This window comes from Salmo salar, chromosome ssa16 (genome assembly GCF_905237065.1).
Source record: "Salmo salar chromosome ssa16, Ssal_v3.1, whole genome shotgun sequence".
Classification (NCBI taxonomy): Eukaryota; Metazoa; Chordata; class Actinopteri; order Salmoniformes; family Salmonidae; genus Salmo; species Salmo salar.
In genome coordinates, this window is record NC_059457.1 from 76,704,023 (window position 1) to 76,730,410 (window position 26,388).

At 45.3% G+C, this 26,388-nt stretch overlaps 3 protein-coding genes across 4 annotated transcripts; 1 reads left to right on the plus strand and 2 right to left on the minus strand.

Annotated features, from left to right (window-relative positions):
- Positions 1–445: 445 nt before the first annotated feature.
- Positions 446–6,874, minus strand: LOC106575639 (keratin, type I cytoskeletal 18). 2 transcript variants are annotated; one of them, XM_014152250.2, is made up of 8 exons: positions 6,230–6,874; positions 5,943–6,025; positions 5,505–5,661; positions 5,184–5,345; positions 2,988–3,113; positions 1,938–2,164; positions 1,601–1,635; positions 446–950 (listed from the first exon to the last, which is right to left on the minus strand). In XM_014152250.2, the coding sequence occupies exons 1-8, from the start codon at positions 6,563–6,565 to the stop codon at positions 721–723; spliced, it is 1,356 nt and encodes a 451-aa protein (XP_014007725.1). In that variant the 5' UTR covers positions 6,566–6,874; the 3' UTR covers positions 446–720. The 2 variants fall into 2 exon arrangements, with proteins under 2 accessions (XP_014007725.1, XP_014007726.1); XM_014152251.2 differs by lacking the exon at positions 1,601–1,635 and having other exon boundaries at positions 651–950.
- Positions 6,856–15,242, plus strand: LOC106575637 (intermediate filament protein ON3). Its single transcript, XM_045697922.1, has 8 exons — positions 6,856–7,183; positions 8,433–8,641; positions 10,215–10,371; positions 11,095–11,259; positions 12,355–12,480; positions 12,921–13,141; positions 13,361–13,386; positions 14,196–15,242. The coding sequence occupies exons 1-8, from the start codon at positions 6,983–6,985 to the stop codon at positions 14,201–14,203; spliced, it is 1,113 nt and encodes a 370-aa protein (XP_045553878.1). The 5' UTR covers positions 6,856–6,982; the 3' UTR covers positions 14,204–15,242.
- A 2,904-nt stretch (positions 15,243–18,146) lies between these two features.
- LOC106575640 (G-protein coupled bile acid receptor 1-like) lies at positions 18,147–23,745 on the minus strand. Its single transcript, XM_014152252.2, has 2 exons — positions 23,494–23,745; positions 18,147–19,659 (listed from the first exon to the last, which is right to left on the minus strand). Exon 2 carries the CDS (start codon positions 19,556–19,558, stop codon positions 18,494–18,496), a length of 1,065 nt encoding a protein of 354 aa, XP_014007727.1. The 5' UTR covers positions 19,559–19,659; positions 23,494–23,745; the 3' UTR covers positions 18,147–18,493.
- Between the last annotated feature and the right edge of the window lie 2,643 nt (positions 23,746–26,388).

Sequence of the window (26,388 nt, forward strand, 5' to 3'; positions counted from 1 at the left end):
GTTATGGCTATACACGTCTGGCTTGACTAGGCTACCTGCTGATACCTGGCCTCATGCTATAGTCACAATTCCTTACAACTCCAGTCCTTGTTTCACAGAATCTAATCTTAAATGTCATCATCCATAGTTGTCATTCATGGGAGACGACATGTTTTCTGTTGCATTGTCTTTGGTTTCACTTTAGCTTCTCTGTGAAAACAGCTCTGTTTGATTTAGATCCAATTCCTCAGAACTCCAGTCCTCACTTCCTCAGATCAGTGTCAATGTTTCTGTGGGTGAACAGTAAACACACAGCCACTGTTTTCAGTCCAACAGTTTTAGGCCCACCACTACAACACTACGCTTACTACCCGGGGAATATTGCACAACTCAGTGGTAATAAAAACAATATTCAATGTCTTGAACAAGACAACTGGAAGGCATTGATGATACAGAGTCAAGAACAATGTGTTGAACATATTTATTTTGTAGAGAAACATCTCTGAGAAAGAATGCAGTGGAATAACAACACCAAATCTACTTCAAACCATACACAACATCATTAGTTACGATGCTGGGCTTCAAAACACGAAGAGAAAAGACTAGAGGGATGGGGGTTGAGGTGAGGAGGGGGTTTCAGGGTGGCAGACTTCTTTATGGGTTTCTCTTTATGGTCATTATTGTCTGCATCGGAGGAGGAAGAAGACACAAGAGGAGGAATCTTTCTTTGGTTTATCCTCCTCAGCTGGTAACTGCTTCGGTTGTTGGTGTCTCAGCCTTAGCTGCCTTTGTAGGGGCCTCTGTCTTTGTAGGGAGGCTCTCTTGAGTTGCAGGGGCTTCTGTCTTCTTTGTGGGGGCCTCTTGGATTGGAGGGAGACTTTTCTGAGTTGCCGGGGCTTCTGTCTTTTTGGGGACCTCCTTTCCATCAACCTCATCCTTCATCAAGGCTTTCTTAGGTGGCTGGGGCGGCTCTGATGAGGAGTCAGGAAAGAGGAAGAAGATCTCAGTCTGAAGGTTTTGCAGGATGCTTTTCAGTTGAGAAATTGAAGTAGCCTTGTGGAACCATCCTGATTGCTACGCTCCCCATTATGTTTCTGTTTAAATCAGAATGTGAGCTATTGCGTGATCGGGACGGTTCCACCAGACTATAATAGAAGAAGACATACAATTTCAATTGGAAATGTATAGTATATTGGCCATGTTCAAATCAAATTGCACATCCTACTTGAATCAGATGTTTGCATGAATTGAATGGGAATAGACACCCCCTCTGCAACACATCCACATAACATTGGGATCAAATGAATCAATGTCTTACAATCGTACAAGGAACAACTCACAATCAGAATACCATTGGATCTGTCTACAACATGTTAATAACATGTCTTTGACTTCATGCAGTTATACAGTGACATAGGTAGGTAGTGCAGACAAAGTGATATTAGCCATAACTGAGAATGAACAGCAATCAGGAGTGGTGTTAGAGCGCACTGTGATTGATTGGTCCGTGAAACAGAGACATCTTAGATGGACAGTGATATAATGGTATGTTGGATTCCCTGGTGTCTTCTCCCCATACATCAGATCAGATGGTTCAGTAGAGCCGGTGTCCAGTACTTACCACAATTCACTGCCTGCTCTAAAGAAAAGTCCACGCTATTGGGGAAGAGGATAAATAACACCACTTAACCGGCAACTTGAAATGTTACATTTACATTACATTTAAGTCATTTAGCAGACGCTCTTATCCAGAGCGACTTACAAAAAAAATGTAATACCAGGTTTACTGCAAATGTGTTGCAGCTACAGATCCTATAGAAACTGAATGTTGTTTGATCCTATGTATAGGTACCTCATTATAAGCCATGGGCTAACTGGGAATACCGGCTATGACAACCCACATCAAGTCATGATTACTGAGCCCCCATTCCCTCTGGGTTTGTGCATCATTAGCTCACCTGTCGTCGGGGGCGATGTCGTGCATTAGGCTGCGGTAGTTCTCGATCTCGGCCTCCAGCTTCATCTTGACGTGGAGCAGCTCCTGGTAGTCATCCACATGCCTCTCCACCTGCGTCCTCACCTGGACCAGCTCTCCCTCCAACTGCACCAGGATATTATTGAGGCGGGTCATCTCACGGTTGTACCGCCCATCCGTGTCCTTCAGAGATTCCTCGTGGGAGTAGACCTGTGACGGACAAGGAAAGAGACCAATCAATTTGTGAGCAGATGTGATGGACAGGCACAGGGACCAATCAAATCCATTTGAACTCACTATTTTTATTTGTATTTCTTGACTATAAAGACACCCAGCAAGGCATTGTGAAATGCTATCGGATGTTGGACTGTTTTGTATTAGTTGTTGATAAATCAAGTTCACATATGTTCCAGGTGACGACCATGTTGATGACAGGTCATGAAGTTCAGTCTGGTTCTTAATGACAGAGTTCAATGTAATAACCAGGTTGGCTGGAATGTGTGTCGACAACACAGCTATGTTACATCCCTATATAGAGGTGTTGCATTCTCTGTAGGTTAGGGGGATGTGTGTGTGCATAGTTGACCCCTGTTTAGCATGGTCAGCTTTACCTTGACCCAGTTTACAGTTGACCTACACTCTTAGATAAAAAGGTGCTATTTAGGGTTATTCGGCGGTCCCCATAGGAGAACCCTTTGAGGAACCTTTTCGGTTGCAGGTAGAACCCTTTCTAAAGAGGGTTCTACATTGACCACAAAATGGTTCTACCTGGAACCAATAATGGTTCTCCTATGGGAATAGCTGAACTCTTTTTTCTAGCGTGTAGGACAGTACAGGTGGTGTATGGGGGTTACCTATGTTGGGTATGGTGTGTGTGTGTGTGTGTGTGTGTGTGTGTGTGTGTGTGTGTGTGTGTGTGTGTGTGTGTGTGTGTGTGTGTGTGTGTGTGTGTGTGTGTGTGTGTGTGTGTGTGTGTGTGTGTGTGTGTGTGTGTGTGTGTGTGAGTGAGATGGTGCAGGTAGGTATGTTTTACCATGCTCGTTATAGACTGTATGTCTATCTCCAGGAGGTGTCTCTGTCTGCGCAGGTCTTTGAGCTCATTCTTGCCTGAATGCAGAGCCTCAGTATTCTGAACCACCTCTACCTTGATGCTGTCAAACTGTCAGAGAGAGAGAGAGAGAGAGAGAGAACCAAACTCAAAAAAAGCAGTACAACAGCAAGATGCTGACACTAATTGAGTGTCCATAAACAGTCCATAAACACAACAACTTCTGGCAAAATTGGAAAAACCTATAAAAAAAAAATATTTAAAGACAGGAATTAGCTATACAAAATGGTGACGTATGGACAACCCATTTTAAAACATTCTACAACATCGTTCAAATTCATGCAAATGCAGAACACCAAATTCATGAGAAGTTGAATGGATTAGAAAAACCTATAAAAGACAATCAAAATCCATTGGACTCCACAATTACTGACCAAGAGCTGTATAAGAAACTTCAGGCCCTCAAATTTAAAAAGCATGCAGACCTGATGGCATCCTAAATGAGATGCTCAAACAGCAGGCACAGACCTTGGCCCTGGAAGTAAACCCCAAAAATACAAAAATAATGATTTTCCAGAGAAGATCCAGATCTCAGGGAATTAGACAAAAGTTCTCAATTGGTGCAAAATGTATAGAGTACTGCATTTACATTTACATTTTAGTCATTTAGCAGACGCTCTTATCCAGAGCGACTTACAGTAGTGAATGCATACATTTCATACAATTTCATAATTTTTTTTTTTGCTGGCCCCCCGTGGGAATCGAACCCACAACCCTGGTGTTGCAAACACCATGCTCTACCAACTGAGCTACCAACACACTACAATTACTTAGGTTTAAAAATAAAATAAACTGGACACCTTAATGAGGCAGTGAATGAACTGAGAGAGAAAGCACGCAGAGCATTCTACGCCATTAAAAAACAAATTCAAATTCCAAATATAATATTTGGCTAAAACTAATTGAATGTGTCATTGAACCAATTGCACTTTATGGCAGTGAGGTGTGGGGTCCACTTGCAAAACAAGATTTCACCCAATGGGACAAACACCCCATTGAAACACTGCATGCAGAGTTCTGTATGATTCTCCGACATGTCTAGAGGAAAACTACAAACAATGCATGCAGGGCAGAATTAGGCCAATATCCACTAATAATAAAAACTCAAAAAAGAGCAATTAAGTTTTTGAATTATGTAAAATACAGTGACCCCCTCTCATATCATTACCAAGCCCTGTAATGCCAAGAGCTGAGCAAAGAAAAGAGTCCCCTCATCCAGCTGGTCCTGGGGCTGAGTTCACAAACCTGTTCTACTAACACACTGAAGCCTCAGAACCAGAACATCCAATCAATCAGAATAAACCAAATTACAACACAGTCAAAACAAAACTACATTACTTATTGGGGAAACACAAGCACAAAGCAAAATGCAGTGCTATCTGGCCCTAAATCTACAGTAGACCATGGCAAACTATTTGACCATGGTTACTGATCAAAACCTTAGAAAAACCTTGACAAAGTACAGGCTCAGTGAGCACAGCCTTGCCATTGAGAAGGGTAGACCCAGGAAAACCTGGCTCCCTGTAGAGGAAAGGCTGTGTGCACTGCACCACAGCAAAACCTGACAGAGCTGCATTTCCTGACAAAATGTCAAAAAATATAAAACAATTAGAGAGTGTCATTTCCCCAAATTTGAAACCCTTATTCAAGGTTTCAAAGACCTCTCTGATGAGGATAGGCTGCCCGTCCTGTTGGGGGAGGACGCAGAGAGCTATGGGTTGGCAGCGCACTACAGTACATTGCTGCCTGCCATAAGATGAGTCAGTGTCTGACATACCAACCACCCTGCACATAACCTCTATGCTTATTGTTATTGTAATTGTTCAATGTCTGATTATTTTGACCCTTGATTATTGTAGTTACTGCTGTCCCATTGACAATATTGATTATTATTATTTGAATTATGTTAATATTGTAAATCTTTGGCAATATGTACATTGTTACATCATGCCAATAAAGGAAATTTAATTAAATTGAATTGAGAGAGAGACAGAGAGAGATAGAGCAAGCGAGATTAATTAATTAAGGAATGAACAAACAAACAAGCAAAATAATTAGATAATTAATGAACAAACAAACTAATATAGTGTGGTTCATTGATAAGGAAGTAAATCTTCATACCTTGCTCTGGTACCAGTCGTCGGTATCCTTGAGGTTCTTCTTGGCCAGTTTCTCGTACTGGGAGCGGATCTTGTTGAGTGTATCACTCAGGTTATTGTCCTGGGAGTCAAACTCCACGAGGACGTTGGAGTCCTTGATCTTCTTACGCAGCTCATCAACATCCTGCATGCAGCAGGGGAGAATACAGTAGTTATTATGGGCTATTTCAAGTAAAAGCTGCGCTAGGATCATCTCTCCTATTCCCAGCTATAAACATAACCATAATGAGGTAAATCTCAAAACTGTTCCGGGAACAGTGGGTGAATGAGTGTGTGCCCTTACATCCTTATGGTCCTTCTTGAGGAAGGCGAGCTCTTCCTTCACAGACTCGATCTGGCTCTCCAGCTGCATGCGGTTCAGGTTGGTGTCATCAATCATCTTCTTCAGACCAATCAAGTCTCGCTCCACAGTCTTCCTGGCCTGCTTCTCGTTGTCCAGCCTGCAGAGGAGAGGACAGGAGCATGTATCAGTCTCTCTTAGCCCCATACAATGTAAAAAGACCCATTGGGTTTTAGCAAAGACTGCTATATGTAAATGAGCACCATTTTTCATTAAAATTGTTATTATAATGACATAATAATAATAATAATCCAATAATATTTATTTTATTTTGTGTATTTTTGTCCTATTTTTTTTTTATTAATTGAGGGTACTACTAAGTACGTTAAATAAATCTCCAGGTCTTCTTTTATAATAAATTGATAGCATGTCATGTCTCACTTGTTTTTGAAGTCATCATTGGCCAGTTTGGTGTTGTCAATTTGCAGTAACAAACTTGCATTATCCATGGTTATATCACGGAGCTGAAACCAAGAGAACATGGGCCAGTTATTGAGAATTCAATAAACACACCAAATGATTCACAGACAGAGATCAAGTGACTATCAGGTGAATGAGCTCAGCTGACATAGACATACAGTACTGTACATTGATAATTTAAAGGGCAAAAATGCAGAATAAATCAGTCTAATTAATCATATTAAATAATTAACTGAGTGAAAAATCACCTTCTTCCTGAGGTCATTCAACGGTTTCTCAACCACATCCCAGTCGCGGCCATTGGGGTCTACTCTCTTGCCCAAGATGTCCTGAATCTGGTCCTCCAGATCTTTGTTGGCGTCCTCCAGGTTCCTCACCCTGCCCAGGTAGCCGGACAGACGGTCGTTGAGACCCTTCATGGTCTTCTTATCATCCGCGGCGGGCCCGGGGGCAGGAAAGACCTCCTTTGAATTCTCCGGGTCAGAACGCATCGCGTTCCGTAGCCCCTCCAGACTGGCCACGGACACCCTGGAGCCTCTTCCCCCGGCCCCACCGAACATGCTAAAGGCTCTGTTCCTAGACATGGCAGTAGTTGGTTGAATGGGTGAGTTGAGAAAGAAAATAGAGAGGCAGTGTAGAACCGATAGTCACCTGTACAGGTAGTGATTGAGAGATGCGAGGGACTGTTTTTATACCGCTGCTCAACACCTGAAACCAGCCCCAAAGATACGATTGGCTGTAGTATGTCCAGCACACCCCCGGGCAAACAGGTTTAGAGTAAACATTCAAGTTTTCCTTTGTGACTGTTGTTTTTACTATGAAATTTAGAGTTCCACCTCAGCTGATTGGACAGAGGCGGACACCTGAGTGGTGAGGGTTGGTCCTTGCCCTCCTTAAAATCGGGTGATAACCTGAGAAGACATGCCTTTCCCTAAACTCTGAGTCTGATACTTGAGACTCCTTCTCTCTCTCTGTCATTCTGACAAGAACACAAAGACAAGATGTCCAAACCAGGCGGATACAGCAGCCAGTCCGACACTCCCTCCGGTAACAAGCACAAAAGCTACCCGAACGTCGCCACTAACAAGGACCTTCTAGAGCCCAACAAACCGAAGGTGGACCCGAAGGACCAGTCAGCCAAGAGCCAGGAGAAGGACCAAATGGTTGGACTCAATGACAAGTTTATAGCATTCATTGACAAGGTGTGTTATTTTATTATTCTATTATTATTATTATTATTATTGATTGGATTGATAATTTTACAAAATCAATACATTGATGCACTAGGTCTGTCTGAAGTCTGCTGGTAATAGACAAACACCTGTATGGCACTCCTACATAATTATTTCAGCCATATGATACTTGATTTGATTTTCTTCCAATTCATTGTGTAATAATTCCATTAGATAGACCCAAAACACATCTTGAGATAAAACAAACATGTATTTCTAATTATCTACAGGCCTATGTTTTTATACATTCTACTTAACTGTCATTATACTTCATGACCACCTTTACATAATTACAAGTCTACCTCCACTAAAATAAGAGGCTCTGAAATCATCCCAGCAGCGGGGTTCATGTAGCCAAAACATTCTACCCAGAGAGAGGTGTTCTAGCGGTCTCATCACCATCACTCACACCTGTAAAGAAAACCTGTCAGACATAGAGTCTCCTGCTCTCTGCTCCGCGTTCTGAGCCTCTCTCTCTCTCTCTCTCTCTCTCTCATTCTTTCTCTCACTTTCTTTCTCTCTTCTCTCTCTGTCGATCATAGGGTGTTTTCAACTGCTAAGGTGCCACCTTGTGGCCAATAACAGAATATCATTTCAAAATGGAATTATGTTTAATCTCTTGCAAATTTTCCAAATCTATTTTCTTATATAGATTTTTGGACTTGGATTTAGTCAATATTATATAATATTTTTGTTGGGTTATATTTGTGAGTGTGGGGGCCTATTTGTTGTTAACAGACCATCATGTGAGTATGTTGTAGTGAATCACACATTAGTTCTATATTTAACAGCCATGAGAGTCTGGGTGTAAACCTAATGCATGTTGCAGCCACCAAGCAGCCAGACAGTGTGCTTGCCACACACACACAGTGGAATTGTGTGCGGGCAGATCTGGTGTTGCCCAGTTAGTGTAATGAGACCCTTCATCACTGAGGCTCCACATATGTGCACACACACAGGCACACACGCACACGCACACACACACAATGGCATCCCACAAGACTAACAGGTTGTAGAGTCACTTTTTCAATATCTGTTCAATTCCTGCTAGCAGAGAAGTGGAGGCTTACAATTCTTAACCCACAATCCCCTAGTGACATGAATAAAAACAGATAGGAGTTTTTTCCTTCTATAACTCATTGTAGTTTACTCTGACTGGTTTCAGATGCAACAACCTTGATTTAGTTTCTAATCCAATATACTCTCTCTCTCCCTCTAGGTGCAAAACCTGGAGCAGCAGAACAAGGTCCTGGACACACGTCTGAAGATCCTGAAGGAGCAGGAGGACTACAAAGGCAACGTGGACGCTGTGGTCCAACAGCTGGCCAACGAGTTGCAGCGGCAGATCGAGAAGCTGGCCCGGGACAAACAGAAACTGAAGCAGGAGCTGGCCCGCTGCCAGGACGAAGTGGACCAGACACGCAACAAGTCAGTGACTTCACAGAGCCTTTTGTAGTTAAGTAATAATCTTAATAGAATCGAATAGAACAGAATAGAATGGAATACAATACAATACAAAATAGTACAGTGCAATACAATAGAATGGCATTGAATTGAATTGGACAACATGCACTGCAAAAGATAGATCTAAATTATGAATGCATTTACCATTTTAGAAAGCCCTAACAAACCACCTGATTCCTGATTCCTAGGGAGAAAACTAGGACAGTCAATTGTATAATATAAATCATAGTTTAGATATTGTACAGGTCACCAGGCCTCCAGGAAATGCCACAGTCCATAACAGGAACCTCATCAGTCTAAAGTGACAAACAGCGTTTTCTCACGCTAGGCTACGGAGCATTTTTCCACCTGGGTCCCCAGGCCTCAAGAGTCGGAGGTGCTAATTCTTTATCCTTACATAAGCCTCTGTCCACTGGGTTGAGTTAAGTATGTACAGGGAGGCTCTGGTGTGCCCTGCACTATGTCTGTGGGGAGAGGTAAATGTACGGTAGTCAGTGTACACTCCCCAGCCCCTCTACTCCACTCTACCCCCTAACCATGGACCTCTGTGTTGCACAGTACCCACAGACATGGCTCTGAGAGTGGAGAAAATGTTTAACCCTTAGGGACCTGGGCCCATTCATCCCATCCATCCTGGGCTCTTACCCAGTCTGGATCAGCTCAACACAAGCACGCTATGCTAGGGTGTCTGTCTGACTTGGGGGGTGAGAGGGGAACAAAGCTGCAGATGGTCTGACAGTAGGATGATAAATTGACATATCAGGGAAAGGGGTTTGAGGATGCGTGTGATGTGGTGTGGTGTGTTGTGTTGTGGTGTGTCGTGGTGTGGTGTGGTGTGTTGTGGTGTGTCGTGGTGTGGTGTGTCGTGGTGTGTCATGGTGTGTCTGGTGTGGTGTGTCGTGGTGTGTCGTGATGTGTCGTGGTGTGGTGTGTCGTGTCGTGGTGTGTTGTGGTGTGTCGTGGTGTGTCGTGTCGTGGTGTGTCGTGGTGTGGTATGGTGTGTTGTGGTATGTCATGGTGTGGTATGGTATGTCATGGTGTGGTATGGTGTGTTGTGGTGTGTCGTGGTGTTCGTGGTGTGTCGTGGTGTGTCATGGTGTGGTGTGGTATGGTGTGTCGTGGTGTGTCGTGGTGTGTTGTGGTGTGTCGGGGTGGGGTATGGTGTGTCGTGGTGTGTCGTGGTGTGGTGTGTCGTGGTATGGTGTGTCGTGGTGTGTCGTTGTGGTGTGGTGTGTTGTGTCGTGTCGTGGTGTGTCGTGCGCGCGGGTGTGTGCGCTTACCTGAGCTCCCATCTCAGTCATATCATACCTGGGCGGCAGATAGCCTAGAGGTTAAGAGCATTGGGCTTGTAACCAAAAGGTTGCTGGTTTGAATCTCCAAGCCAATTAGGTGAAAAATCTGTCTGTTCCCTTGAGCAAGGCACTTAACCCTAATTTCTCCTGTAAGTCGCTCTGGATAAGAGCGTCTGCTAAATGACTAAAATGTAAAATATCAAAACAACAACGTCCTCTTCATTATCCACTCTGTGGTCCTCCAGGTACCAGGATGAGATCCAGAAGAAGTCAGATCTGGAGAATGACTTTGTGATCAACAAGAAGGATGTGGATGAGGGCCACCTGGCAGCTGTGGATCTGGCTCTGGATCTGGAGGACCTGATGGGAGAACTGGACCTCTTGAGGCGGGGCTATGATGAGGTAGGCTGACTGACACACCCATCGGCCAATCAGGGGCTAGGTGGAACCAGAACCATAAATAGCTAACATGGCGTCCAGTGTAAAAGTTTGCCAAACTCTCTTTACTGCATGGCGCTGTGTGGAACTATTGCAACTTACACCTACCCAGTGCACAAACCATCTCAAATCTGCCAACTAGGGCAGAGCGAAGGAGGCAGTTATCTGGAATGAGACGCAGCCCAGATCTCCTATTCTTTACCCCTTTTTCTCCCCAATTCCGTGGTATCCAATTGGTAGTTACAGTCTTCTCCCATCGCTGCAACTCCCGTACGGACTCGGGAGAGGCGAAGGTCGAGAGCCGTGCGTCCTCCGAAATACGACCTTGCCAAGCCGCACTGCTTCTTGACACAATGCCCACTTAACCCGGAAGCCAGCCGCACCAATGTGTCAAAGGAAACACCGTACACCTGGCGACCGTGTCACCGTGCATTGCGCCCAGCCCGCCACAAGACATGCTAGTGCGCGATAGGACAAGAACATCCCTGCCAGCCAAACCCTCCCCTAATTGTGCGCTGCCCCATGGCTCTCCCGATCCCGGCCGGCTGCGACAGAGCCTGGACTCGAGCCAGGATCTCTAGAGGCACAGCAAGCATTGCAATGCAGTGCCTTAGAACAGTACGCCACTCGGGAGGCCCAGATCTCCTTCTCTAATGTAGTATTGTTGTCCTGGCTGTGGCGTGACAGGAGCTGAAGGAGCTGGAGTCTCATATCCAGAATGAGACGGTGGTCGTGAAGGAGAGCAACAAGAGATCTCTAGACATGGACGAGATCATCGACAGCGTCAAGAAACAGTACGCGGACATGGGCTCCCGTGCCAGAGAGGAGGCAGAGCTGTGGAACCAGAAAAAGGTGAGGATTTTAAAAATTTTAGGTCATTTAGCAGACACTCTAATTCAGAGAGACTTACAGGAGCAATTAAGGTTAAATGCCTTGCTCAAGGGCACATTGACAGATTTTTCACCTGGTCGGCTCTGGGATTTGAACCAGCGACCTTTCGGTAACTGGCCCAATGCTCTCAATCGCTGTGGTGGTGGTGGTGGGGGTGAGTGGTGAGGGTTGGTGGGGGTGGTGAGTGGTGGTGGGGGTGAGTGATGGTGGTGGGAGTGGTGAGTGGTGGTGGTGAGGAGTGGTGGGGGTGAGGGGTGGTGGGAGTGGTGAGGGGTGGTGGGAGTGGTGAGGGTGAGTGGGGGTGGGGGTGAGTGGTGGTGGGGGTGAGCAGTGGTGAGGGGTGGTGGGGTGAGTGGTGAGTGGGGGTGAGTGGTGGTGGGGGTGAGCAGTGGTGAGGGGTGGTGGGGTGAGGGGTGAGTGGTGGTGGGGATGAGTGGCGGTGAGTGGTAGTGAGTGGTGAGTGGTGGTGGGGGTGAGCGGTGGTGGTGAGTGTTGAGGGGTGGTGGTGGGAGTGGTGAGTGGTGGTTGGGGTGAGTGGTGGTTGGGGTGAGTGGTAAGTGGTGGCGGGGTGGGGTGAGTGGTGGTGGGGTGAGTGGTGGTGAGTGGTGGTGGGGGTGAGTGGTGGTGGTGGGGGTGAGTGGTGGGGGTGAGTGGTGGTGAGTTGTGGTGTGGTGAGTGGTGGTGGTGGTGAGTGGTGGTGGTGGTGAGTAGTGTTGGTGGGGGTGAGTGGTGTTGGTGGGGGTGAGTGTTGGTGAGTGGTGGTGGTGGGGGTGAGTGATGGGGGTGAGTGGTGGTGAGTGGAATCTATTGTCTGTCAAGAATAACTTTTGTTTCGCAACTTAATCACAGTTACACATCAGAGCCACACACACCAACATTACGTATCACAGTAAATGATGTTGATGATGCAACAAGAGTGATGACTATCCTAAATATATTCACTGATTCCCCTCTATCCTTTCTCCCCCTCTCTTTTCTCCCTCCCTCCCCTCCCTCCCCTCTCCTCCCTCCCTCTCTCCCTCCCTCCCTCCCTCCCTCCCTCCCTCCCTCTCTCAGATGGATGACATAGTGCTGACAGCAGGACAGTATGAGCAGGATGTACGTGATGTGAAGAAGGAGATTGCTGACATGCTCCGTCTAACACAGAGACTGAAGGCAGAGCTGGAGACCCTCAAGAAGCAGGTGAAACGCTCTTGCACGCACACACACTGTTTCCTATATTTCTATATCCTTCTCCACTTCCGTTATCCCTCTGACTCTCTCCCGCCCTCCCTTTGACCCTCTCCCTCCCCCCTCCCTTTGACCCTCTCCCTCCCCCCTCTTACTGACCCTCTCCCCGCCTCCCTTTGACCCTCTCCCTCCCCCCTTCCTTTGACCCTCTCCCACCCCTTTCCCTCTGACTCCCCCCTCCCCCCTCCCTCTGACCCTCTCCCTCCCCGTTGACCCTCTCCCTCTGACACTCTCCCTTTGACCCTCTTCACCCCCTCCCTTTACCCCTCTCTCTCCCCCTCTCCCTCTGACCCTCTCCCTCCCTCCCCCCCTCTCTCTGACCCTCTCTCCCTCCGACCCTCTCCCTCCGACCCTCTCACTCTGACCCTCCCTCCCTCTCTTCCCCTGTTCAGAAAATAGTTCTTGAGAAGGACATTGAGGATGTGGAGGTGGATGGGCAGAATGCGTTGGAGCAGGCCAGGGATAATATTGTTTTGCTGGAGGACGCTCTCCGCAGGGCCAAGCAGGACATGGCCCGTCAAGTCAGGGACTACCAGGAACTGATGAACCTCAAACTGGCCCTGGACATCGAGATCGCCACCTACAGGAAGCTACTGGAGGGAGAGGAGATGAGGTGAGTGGCACAGTGGAGCAGGGGGGACCGGGGGAGAGAAGTGTGTGTGGTGACGGGGATGTAGGGGGGTTATGTGTGAATGGGTGGGGTCAGTGGTGTGTTTGTGTCTGTGTGAGAGAGAGGGAGGGGGAGGGAGAGAGAGAGAGAGAGAGAGATTGAAATGGAGAAATACTGTAGTATTCTGCCTATACTTAGCCCGTATTCTCTCTGTCATTTCAGAATGAATGACCATATACGTCAGCAAGGTAAGAGCACTTCTTATTCCCTCCAGTGATTCACTCTCTTCTTCATTAGTTTATTTAACCTTAGAACCTCTAGGTAGCATCTACATGATACTTTCCACTTCAGAGTAGCAGTGGTGGAAAAGGTACCCAATTTTCATACTTGAGTAAAAGTAAAGATACCTTAAAAGAAAATAACTAAAGTAAAAGTCACCCAGTAAAATACTACTTGAGTAAAAGTCTAAAAGTATATGGTTTTAAATGTACTTAAGTATCAATAGTAAAAGTATAAATCATTTAAAATTCCTTATATTTAGCAAACCAGACAACACGATTTTCTTGTTTTTAAAATGTACGGATAGCCAGACACACACTCCAACACTCAGACATAATTTCCAAACAAAGCATTTATGTTTAGTGAGTCTGCCAGATCACAGGCAATAGGGATGACCAGGGATGTTCTCTTGATAAGGGCGTGAATCAGACAATTTTCCTGTCCTGCTAAGCATTAAACACGTAACAAGTACTTTAGGGTATCAGGGAAAATGTAAGGAGTAAAAAATACATTATTTTCTTTAGGAATGTAGTTGAGTGAATGTAAAAGTAGTAAAAAATATAGTAAAGTACAGATACCCCAAACAACTACTTAAGTAGTACTTAAAAGTATTTTTACTTAAGTACTTTACACCACTGCCGAGTAGTTCTTTCCCATCCTCAGTAAATGTGTAGAAGGGTGAGTAAGAAGAGAAAGATCCGATAGGAAGGAACTGTGACCTGTGTTGTGTCATGATCTGTGTGTCCTACTAAAATCAAATCATATCTCGTTTGCTCAGATTACTAAAACAAACCAACCAATCCCAGTCCTTTCATGCACGCAGACATTGATTTGCAGTCGAAGCCCCTCCTGACTCTGAAGTCCCTCCCATTAGATGCCGTTGCCCCCCCAACCAGCCCCAGGAAGCCCCTCCTGACTCTGAAGTCCCTCCCATTAGATGCCGTTGCCCCCCCAACCAGCCCCAGGAAGCCCCTCCTGACTCTGAAGCCCCTCCCATTAGATGCCGTTGCCCCCCAACCAGCCCCAGGAAGCCCCTCCTGACTCTGAAGCCCCTCCCATTAGATGCCGTTGCCCCCCAACCAGCCCCAGGAAGCCCCTCCTGACTCTGAAGCCCCTCCCATTAGATGCCGTTGCCCCCCAACCAGCCCCAGGAAGCCCCTCCTGACTCTGAAGCCCCTCCCATTAGATGCCGTTGCCCCCCCAACCAGCCCCAGGAAGCCCCTCCTGACTCTGAAGCCCCTCCCATTAGATGCCGTTGCCCCCCCAACCAGCCCCAGGAAGCCCCTCCTGACTCTGAAGCCCCTCCCATTAGATGCCGTTGCCCCCCAACCAGCCCCAGGAAGCCCCTCCTGACTCTGAAGCCCCTCCCATTAGATGCCGTTGCCCCCCCAACTAGCCCCAGGAAGCGTCTGCTGATCCGAATTGAGGTGGAGGCTGGCAGGGTCATGTCCAAGAGCTTACACTACTCCGACAATTAACCAAGCCCACCGTCACTCTGCTGTTCGCTATAGTAACACTGTGTTGTACCTCTTTCTCATCTAAAAAACATTGCAGAGTCTTTTGTTTTACGTTAAGGTCATTATTTAATAAGCTATGGTGTTAAACTTTGTTTTCAACTGCAGTTTGGAAGACCATGTGTAACAGGAGCTCTTACAAAATGTGTCCTGTGCTCTTTTTCATTATGTTATGTTTTTCATTATGTTTGTGGTGGGAGAATTTATCTGTGTTCTCTTGTGCTCGTGTGACTGGGAAGGCTATGTCCTCCAAAGCTTGAATGTCACTGAACCAGGTCCAAAATAAAAAGAGAAAATATGAATGTACCAAATATGTGTATGGTTTGTTTAAGGAGTATGTCTGTCACCCTATACAACTCAGCCCTGAACTCAAGGTATACATGGGCCTATTGTCACCACACAGACAGAGATATACTTCCTAGAACCCGGGGCCCCCAGTGTCGTCATATAACTACATACATTCAGTATCTCCTTTTGATGAAAACAACTGTCTAATTTGACAACGGTAATGTTAAACACAACTGTCTAATTTGACAACGGTAATGTTAAACACAACTGTCTAATTTGACAACGGTAATGTTAAACACAACTGTCTAATTTGACAACGGTAATGTTAAACACAACTGTCTAATTTGACAACGGTAATGTTAAACACAACTGTCTAATTTGACAACGGTAATGTTAAACACAACTGTCTAATTTGACAACGGTAATGTTAAACACAACTGTCTAATTTGACAACGGTAATGTTAAACACAACTGTCTAATTTGACAACGGTAATGTTAAACACTATCATGAGGAACCTTTCTCATTTAGTGTTCAATGTAGAGACTGTAGTTCCATGTGGTATACAGACTGTTCTGGATGGATGGAGATAAGAGAGCGAAAGAAAGAAAGAGAAACAGAGAGAGAGACACACACACACACAGAGAGAGAGAGAGAGAGAGAGACACACAGAGAGAGAGAGAGCGATACAGAGAGAGAGAGACACACACACAGAGAGAGACACACAGAGAGACAGACAGACACAGAGACAGAGAACAGTCTGAACAGTCTCTCTCTGTCTCTGTCTCTCTGTGTGTCTCTCTCTGTGTGTGTGTCTCTCTCTCTCTGTATCGCTCTCTCTCTCTGTGTGTGTCTCTCTCTCTCTCTCTGTCTGTGTGTGTCTCTCTCTCTCGGTCTCTCTGTGTCTCTCTCTCTCTGTGTGTGTGTGTCTCTCTCTGTTTCTCTCTCTTTCTTTCGCTCTCTTATCTCCATCCATCCAGAACAGTCTGAAACAGAGAGAGAGAGACACACACACACACAGAGAGAGAGAGAGACACAGAGAGACCGAGAGAGAGAGACACACATACAGAGACAGAGAGAGAGAGAGAGACACACAGAGAGAGAGAGAGCGATACAGAGAGAGAGAGACACACACACAGAGAGAGACACACAGAGAGACAGACAGACACAGAGACAGAGAGAGAGAGACACACACACAGAGAGAGAGAGACACACAGAGAGAGACACACACACACACACACAGAGACACACATAGAGAGAGACAGACTAACAGACACAGAGAGACACAGAGAGACAAAGAAAGAAAGAGAGAGAGGCTTGTTGGGAACACCAGCTGATGATGAGATAGGGATATGATGGATAGCAGGATGTCTGGGAGACTGCCCGGTCTCTTACCATATTTCACTCCATCACTCCTCCCTCTCTCTCTCTCTTTCTTGCACACACACTCAGTCAAATGCAACACACACACACACTAACAAAAAGGCTTACACACACAGTATTGTGCATAAAAAATTCTGACCACATGTTAATAATCTGTCTCTCTCAATGTCATGTAAAAATTCAGACCTTTTATAGTTACACATGGCTGCCTCTTACCCGGACTTAACTCTCACTCTCTAGTCTATTTGAAAATATGTCTACATGTCAAATAGTTAGTGTGAATAGTCACACTAAAGTTCTCTTGTTTTCCCCATATGCACGAGTTGTAGTTTCAACAAAGACATAGAAAATGTATACTTGATTTGCCGAGTAGGCAATAAAGTAGCGTTATAAACTTTGCACATTAAACTGTGAATATGACCAACCCTGTTTGAGGGCTATTAGAAATCAGTAGATAAAACAGTCTTGCTTCAAGGATTCTTAGCACACTGATACAGACTTACAAATAGGCAGACAATGAAAGAACCATTCTTGTTTTCACTTCAATTTTGGAAAGATCATTTCAATTTTGGAAAGATGATTATCTTCCCAGATATGGTGTAACGTAAAGAACTTCAGTTCCTGTCTGGCTCTTTTCAAATGTGATCTAAATGTTAGAATCTCAGAGTTCTAATCACTCCCCTGTGTTCCAGATGTATTTTGGACTGCGGAGGAGCACAGAGCACACCCCTCTCTCCCCTGTTCAGAGCACATACCAACACCAGATAAAGACTAGGGAGGGAGAGAAAGTGTGTGAGAGAAAGGAGAGAGAGAGAGAGAGAGAGAGAGAGATGGGAAAGAGAGAGAGAGAGATGGGAAAGAGAGAGAGAGAGGGAGAGATGGGAAAGAGAGAGAGAGAGGGAGAGATGGGAAAGAGAGAGAGAGAGGGAGAGATGGGAAAGAGAGAGAGAGAGGGAGAGATGGGAAAGAGAGAGAGAGAGGGAGAGCGAGAGATGGGAAGTGAGAGAGAGAGGGAGAGATGGGAAAAAGAGAGCGAGAGAGAGGGAGAGCGAGAGATGGGAAAGAGAGAGAGAGGGAGAGATGGGAAAGAGAGAGAGAGGGAGAGATGGGAAAGAGAGAGAGAGGGAGAGATGGGAAAGAGAGAGAGAGAGGGAGAGCGAGAGATGGGAAAGAGAGAGAGAGAGGGAGAGCGAGAGATGGGAAAGAGAGAGAGAGAGGGAGAGCGAGAGATGGGAAAGAGAGAGAGAGAGAGAGGGAGAGAGAGAGAAAGAAAGAGGGAGAGAGAGAAAGAGGGAGAGAGAGAGAGAGAAAGAGGGAGAGAGAGAGAAAGAAAGAGGGAGAGAGAGAAAGAGAGGGGGAGGAGATGAGATGCTGTAGTGATTGATGGAGTAGTCAATTAGATCCATCTTAATTCGACCCATCTGCTCTTTCATATCCAAATGAGTCCAGGTCATCATAATCGAGGCCTCTGTTGATAAATCATAACATTATGTTTATCTCTAATGGATTGAATCAACTTGACTCGAAAAATAAAAAGATTGGTGACTTTTACAGTGATTGTTTTGAATTTATTATGACTACCCTAATAGTGTACACATGATGGCTTTAAACATAACATGCTCAATAGCCCCAATGGCAAGAGTCACACATGCTTTCAATGCTGTGACTATAAGTTGACAGACATGGGAGAGGTGGGGCAACCCTACCAGTCCTGCACATCGAATGGGGTCTTTCTGCAACTTCTCCCTTACAGCCAGGGTCCACAGACTCGGGGCGCCACTGCACTCAAACATCATCCAGGAGTAGAGGATGCTTCATCATCCATATGCTATAATCCCCATTTATAATCCCACACGTCCATCCCCAAAGTGAGAGCAGTCCTATCCTGTCTACTCAGAGAGCCATATCCTCAGAGTCCTGTCTCCTCCTCCATCTGTCTCGGAGTTTATGGAGGAGTTTCCTCACCGGGTCCGTATACTGCCTGTTGGCCAGCCCCAGGACCAGCGGCATCACTGCCATGCTCCCGATCCCCGTGCACGACAGCACGATGTGTGTGGTGGAGTTCCCGCGCGTCTCCTTGCTGAGCAGAAACGCCACGCAGACGTGTATGTAGATGATGTAGGGCACCCAGCAGGCCAGGAAGGTCAGCGACACCGCGGCAACGCAGCGCGTGTAGCGGAGGTTGAGCCTCTGCTCCCGTTCCGAGGTCTGACCGCCCCCCCTGGTCGCCACGGAGCGGTGCAGCCGGCAGATTTCCTTCATCTGGCCCCGGGTGATCCACAGCACACGTCCTGTCATGCCCGCGATGGACAGGATGGCAGGCGCCAGCAGCCCGTACACCTCGAGGTAGATGAAGGCGTTGGGGAAGACCCGTCTGTAAGAGCAGCACTCGGAGCCGACCGGCGCCGCTACCGCTGCCACCACGGTCGAACAGTTCACCGGCGCACCCGTGTCGTTAAACGAGCAGCAGCCGTTCCACCCTGGACCGGCCCGGTTGTTCCAGCCGAAGGCGGGCAGGGAGGCGTAGAGCAGTGGCGGCGCCCACACGGCGAGCAGCGCCAGCGGGAAGCGGCGGTGAACCCAGAAGCTACTATAATGTAACGGACTCACGATGCACATGTACCTCTCATAATGAACTATGACCAGGTTAAAGAGGAACGCCAGAAACAAGAAATTTGGAAAAATATGAACCAGGAGACAGGAACTAAAACTCAGCGGGCGGTTGAGTCCCATCCAGGGGATGAACGGCAGGGCCACGCCCGTACACAGGTCAGCCACTAGCAGGCTCAGGAAGAAGTAGTTTGGGGTGTTGTAGAGCTGACGGTTACAGGAGATGCCCAGGATGATGACCAGGTTGGCCAGGATGATGGCGGTGGACAGGGGCACGGTGATGGCGTAGATGAGACGTGCCTCCGACAGCAGCGGCCGCACAGCAGAGTCATTGGCCAGGTCATCCATGGCTGCGGTGGTTGTGTTCCTCCACAGTTGTCCTTAGTGTGCCAGACCTGCGCCCCCACTGCTGCGGAGACTTCCACAGCTCCCATTAAACTGCAGGAAGCCTGGGTGAAGACAGACAGACAGAATACAGTGAGACCAGAGGTCATGGAGCATGATATGTTCAGAGCTCAAAAACAAACTGCCTGTTAGTCGCTCTGGATAAGAATGTTGGCTAAATGACCGACATGTAAATGTAAACTCAAACTACTCTCTAATCTAGAGACCATATGATGCTGTAAACCCAGTGTGTCAAGCAAGACAGGCTTGGACCCCTGAAATAGCCTCTATCTCTAGCATCACGTATCAATGGTATTAATTGATCAACAAATCAGGCAGAAAAGATTCCCAGCAGTTCATCAGGGCTTGAGGGTCTGTAACTGAATAACCCTAGTTTATTGGTTAAATGGCCTATTTAGGTAAAACACAGTGTCTTCGTGTTCTGTCTCTCCACTTGTAGATAGATGCACGTAGATGTTATCTCTTTAAACACAATTACAACAGTCATCATGGCAGCAGGATTGCTGTTTCCTCTCCATTGCCCCAGCGTAAGAGAGTGGAATGTTTAAAAGACGAGTGTCTTTGTTTTCTTCCTGCAGACTGCTGTGGTTCACGTAGATTGATCACAAAGGAAATGTAATATCAAGCCATTGGTCTGAATAGGCAGGAAGAGAGAGGGACAACGACTGGGGGGGGTAGAGTTCACAAAATGAAAGCCCTATATTACTGTATATGACAGGCAATCATATTTGGAGGGGGGGTAGAGTTGACAAAATGAAAGCCCTATATTACTGTATATGACAGGCAATCATATTTGGAGGGGGGGGGGGTAGAGTTGACACAATGAAAGCCCTATATTACTGTATATGACAGGCAATCATATTTGGAGGGGGGGGTAGAGTTGACTAAATGAAAGCCCTATATTACTGTATATGCAATACATTTCTATCTGAATGTTTTGATAGATTATATGCAATTGCTTGTCATATAGAATATATCCATTATATTTCTATCTAAATGTATTTGTTTTGTAAGCTGTGCTGTCTAGAACCTAAAAGGGTTATTGGACTGTCCCCATAGGAGAACCCTTTGAAGAACCCTTTTGCTTCCAGGTAGAACCCTTTTGAGTTCCATGTAGGACCCTTTCCACAGAGGGTTCTACATGGAACCCAAAAGGGTTCTACGTGGAACCAAAAAGGTTTCTCCCTGGAACCAATAAGGGTTCTCCTATGAGGACAACCAAAGAACCCTTTTGGAACCCTTTTTTCCAAGAGTGTACTGAACAGACCCCATCAGGTCAGACTCTGTGGTTTGTTACTATACACCTTCTTTTATGCTTCTGTAATTTGTGGACCCAGCTGGCTGAGGGTTCAGTATCTAGACTAGCACAACTAATGCAGGGTTGTAGAAAGTGACACCACACTGGAAAAAGCTAAGCGTTCCTAGACACATTTCTATGTGAGATACATTGTCTCACATAGAGTAACACCCTCATGTACAGATGTAGGATCTTAATTTGATCACGCTTTGTTTGCTGAGAATTTTCTTGCAAAGCAGGAAATGCAAACCTCTAGTGTATTCAAGGTTTATAACGGCTTCTAAAGTATGTAATTTCCACTTTAAAATGCCAGACTTGATTTGAACAGATTTGAACAGATGGCTCTCTAAAAAGACCACATATGTAGCTAAAGTGAAGGACTAAATTGAAACTTTAGCTGGAGAAAACCCCAACACGATTGCTGAAGTGAAGGATTAAATTGAAGCCTTAGAGGGGAGAAAACTTCATTTGTAGCTCATTTATGAGCTGAATGGCCCGGCTGCTATGGTGAAAACAGTGGTTGAAGCCTTAGGTGGAAGAAACGTTGCTTTTCCATTGTTGTTTTTTCGTTGCACTTGCATTCAGTAGCATCTATGACTCATATTGTACACGGATGGTTTCTAATGTTGTGAGATTCTCGCTAGTGTTTACAGAACGACTGGTTCTGAGAGATTAGGATCAGGAGCTGCAGTTGTAACATTAAGCAACTGTAACAAAATGGATGACTGCAGCGTAGCCGCTATTGTGTGTACATGGATTGCTAAGGCATAACAATATGAGTGTGTATTCTTATTTTAAATATGTAGCTCTGTACCTGTCTATTAATGCTATGTATTGTAATTTTATGTAGCTCTGTCCTTCAGCTGTAATTGTCTGTTGGTGTTCTGTATTATGTCATGTTTTATGTTTTGTGTGGACCCCAGGAAGAGTAGCTGCAGCTTTGGCTGTAGCTAACATGGACCCTAATAAAATACTAACGAAAAACATACTAACCTCTACAATTATTTAATTTTTTCATGAAATTATAGTCCACATAATTCACATTTCCTGTTGCTTTAGGATTATCCTCCTGCTGTAGAAAATTGGCTCAGATTAAGATCCTACATCTGTAGCCCTATTTTACGAGTTGAAGCTGTTCTTAATGATGTGTTGTAATGTGCCTAAAGGTAATAAACCAACATGCCTGAATACATGTTGATTCCCGGGACGACCCGTGAGTAATATGTATACATGCATGACTCTAAGTCGCTTTGGATAGAAGCATCTGCTTAATGTCATATACTATTATCATTACTACTAGTCACTTTAATAATGCCCCTTTAAGAATGTTTACATATCTCGCATTACTCATCTCATATGTATATACTGTATCCTTCACTATCTATTCTTTACTATCTATTGCATCTTACCCGCTCTGTCACTGCTCATCCATATATTTTATACTGATATATTCTCATCCCATTCCTTTACTAGATTGTGTGTATTAGGTTTTGTTGTGGAATGTGTTAGATATTACTTGTTAGATACTGCTACACTGTCGGATGTAGAAGCATTTCGCTACACTCGCAATAACATCTGCTAACCACGTGTATGTGACCAATAACATTTCATTTGATTTGTACAAAGCCAACCTTTTGACTCCTTGTCTTAAAGGAACCAGTAAAAAACTGCTTTAGAACACAGACAGAGAAAGACTCCATGCAGTTTGACAGTGGCGTGGTAACAGATGTCCTTGTAAGAGACACAGGTGGGTTAATGTCCGTTTATGGCTGAACTGTAACATACAGGATTCTCCCATGGACTAACGCATAACCTGTGCTCCCTTGTTAACCCGTTACATCTTGTCAACCCTTTACAAAGGGGTTAAATGAATGGCTTCCATTCTTTCAAAATGGAGTGTTCATTTAGATCAGGGATGGGCAACTCCAGTCCTCGGGGGCCTGATTGGTGTCACACTTTTGCCCCAGCCCCATCTAACACACCTGACTCCAATAATCACCTAATCATGATCTTCACTTTAGAATGGAATGAGTTTAAATCAGCTGTGTTTGCTAGGGATGTGGATAAAGTGTGACACTACTCCGACCCCCGAGGACTGGAGTTGCCCACCCCTGAATAAGATGCATTGCTCAGAGAAATGGTAGGTTAGAGAGGAGTGTTTCTTAATCCTGGTCCTGTGGATCCAAAGGAGTGACATTTTAGTTTATGCCTTAGCACTAACACACCTGATTAAAATCATCAAAGCTTGATGATGAGTTGATCGTTTGAATCAGGTGTGTAGTGCTAAAACAGGACCAGGATTACGAAACACTGGGTTACAGCCGGATGTAACCGTGTTTCTCCTATTAGAAAATCCTCCTATAACAAAATACTCATTTACTTTTGATCATTTTACAGTAAAAAAGGCAAATGTACATTTTCATTTTACAGTAATTTTATAATTATAATTAAGGTTTAGTCAAGTCTACTTTTAACTGAGCTCCAACTCCTCAGAAGTTGAAGAACCCTAAATGCTCATGTGATTCATATATCTTGATTCATATGTCCATTACAAGAAAATGGTGTTGAAGACAAAGCTCACCTTTGCAGGACAAGAGATTCAGTCGTCGGTTCCCTGTGAAGGAGAAACGCCTTATCATCATTTGATTAGAGAACAGGTGTATGCCACAGACAGGTATTGCTAATATCAACACCCTTTAGATCCCAAATAACACCCGTTCTCCTCTGTGACCTTCCACACTCTCTAAATGACTTGCCACACTACACACACTCCCTGTGGTGAATCTAGCCAACGCTACAGAGAACTGTCCTGCGGCCCCTCAGAAAGACCTTGTGGTGAGGCAGAGAGGAGCTGAGTGCAGGGGCTTCCTAACAGATGCTGGGTCTTAAAGGGGAAGTACACTCAGAGAGGGGAAGTGGGAGCAGTGCCTGTAAGCAGTGAGTTGCTGTCAGAGTCAGGTGCCACAACAGCGATAAAGGGAGTGTTCACCTTATACATTTGGGAAATGGGTGGACTGCGGATGTGTATATGAAATGATGCCTTATTGGCCATCTTAAATGAAGAAATGATTGGCCATTATGAATGAAGATCATGTGATGAACTACATGTCTACAACTATCCTCTTCGGTATGTTCCTTTTCCACCCGGCCCCCAACGCACACATTCCTTCCTTCTCAATACACAACCCCAGATGTTCCAGTATCCAACACAAGATTCCTTTGAATGTATGTCCTTTTCAAACATTTACACCTAATGGTATATACAGTATATTAATCCATAGAGCTGGTCAAATAAGCATCATCTTTAAACATGTCTGTAGTTGGACGGCCGGGCTTCCAGTCAGCCAGTTATGCTGTATAAACACAGAGACTCCCTCAGCAATAGTTTGGACTTGGCAATGAGACGGATTGGTCCGTAGCACTGGGGGCCCGTAGCTTCCAATGTGATAATGCTTTTAAACACAACTCTTCTCCAAAGCCTGCTAGCTAACGAGACATTGTGCAGGGACGACACACACACAATATAAACATGCACAAGCACACACACACACACACACACACACACACACGCACACACACACACACACACACACACACACACACACACATAATACAATATGGAGGGTTATCAGTCAGTTGAAAGAGGAAGATGACAGAGAACACTCAGACATAAACCAAAGGCTCCCTCACTTTTAGGATTTCTGTCTTCTAGGAAATACAAGAGCAAAAAACAAAAATAGTAGAAATGATTCTCCTTTTATCTAGTTCCCTAGAAACTTCTAGAAATGATATGGTTCTGCAAAGCTATTTATAGAGAACAGCAAAAAGACAATTGAAATTATTCTCCTTTTATCTAGTTCTCTAGAAACTTCTATAAATAATATGGTTCTCCAAAGCTATTTGGAGAATCTCAGCCACAACTCTCCCCATATCTCCCACGAATCAATGTGTTCTCAGTCAACTGACTTAGTAAAGGGTAATAAACATAGCTGTAATAATAAATGTGTTGACTTTTACATGTAATATAACCACCTCTTTCTCACTGAATCGGTTTGCTACTGTAGCCTATACTCTCTTTGTGGTCGACCCCTATTGAATTCCACTAACTACCTCTCACAGGCTGTAAATCCTTAGAGACAGGCTGGTGCTAAATCCCTGGCCAGCTCCTTTTGTGATAAACACACACACACATTAACCTTTGAGGCCAAAAACACTAGCGTTAGCAGTGGCACTGCGACAGACTAACATAAAAACCCTCATATCGCTCTAAGACCAATTACACGCATCGCAGGTGTTACTTTTGCCAGGTCGCCAGGCCAGCTCCAACCAACCCCAGCGATGCCCATAAGCTGAGGTAACGTTGAGAGGATGTTGTGTGAACGTTTGTATGTATGTAGCAAAAGGGGTCTCTGTTGTGTGACTGACATGAAATATGAAGGTCATGCCACACTAGGTATTTAAAGCGCATTGGCACACGGCGCGTGCAGGTGCACACAGAACGAGTGTGTCAACAGCATCACAGTTGGGCTGGTTTGAGAAATCCAGATGTAGGAAATAAGCTCTGGGGCACACTGTCCTGGGAGACAGTTGTTTTGTTTCCTCTCAGATGGAGCTGAGAAACGGAGGTGTGGAAGAGGGGGGAATAGAGAAAGGAGAGGAAGAAGGTGATGGATGGAATAGAGAGATAAGAAAGCAGGTGAGTGGTAAAAGGAGGGATTGGGGAGGAGGAGGGCTATGGATGGAATGGAGTGATGGAAGGAGGGGGAGAATTCAGAATTCAGACATGAGAAGAGGAGGGAGTGATGGCAGCAATAGCGAGGAATAGACAGATAAAATGGGAGGATTGGGAGGAGAGTGGAATGATGCAGGAGGATATAGAATAGACTATAGAGGGATGAGAGGAGAAGAGTGATGGCGGTGGAAGCCATACGTTAAACCCAGTAGCTTCCTGTGCATCTGACTGTAGAGTTCTCCAGACCTGTTTCGTCCCTGTCTGGGTTTCATCACCATATCCGTGACCAATCATACACAGTCTCATTGGAGCCTGGCAACCAACTACAACAGAGGATAAAGCACTATCCTTCAGCTATATTAAAATCCACACATGATTAAATAGGAATTACATGAGGATAGTAAGTGTTACTGTACTTGGGCCTTTGCAAACCCTGACAAACAACTACTAAACACACCTATAAAATGTGATAATGCCTTGGTCTTTCTGTTATACTAGCTCTGTCCCTCCCACACACTCTCTCTAAAGACCAGTTTGGTAAAGAGGTAGACATTTCACAAGCATTGGCATAGCAACAAAACAGTAGCTACTTGGCTAATGCATTTCCTGCTGGGTAGAATATATAGGCCACTGCAATAAAACAGCAATATCATTACATTCTTACAGGACATAAACATCTGCTTATGAGGCTTTTCCTAGAGGAAAGGGCTTGTCATGACACAGGAGATCATTTTAGCCCCTCGG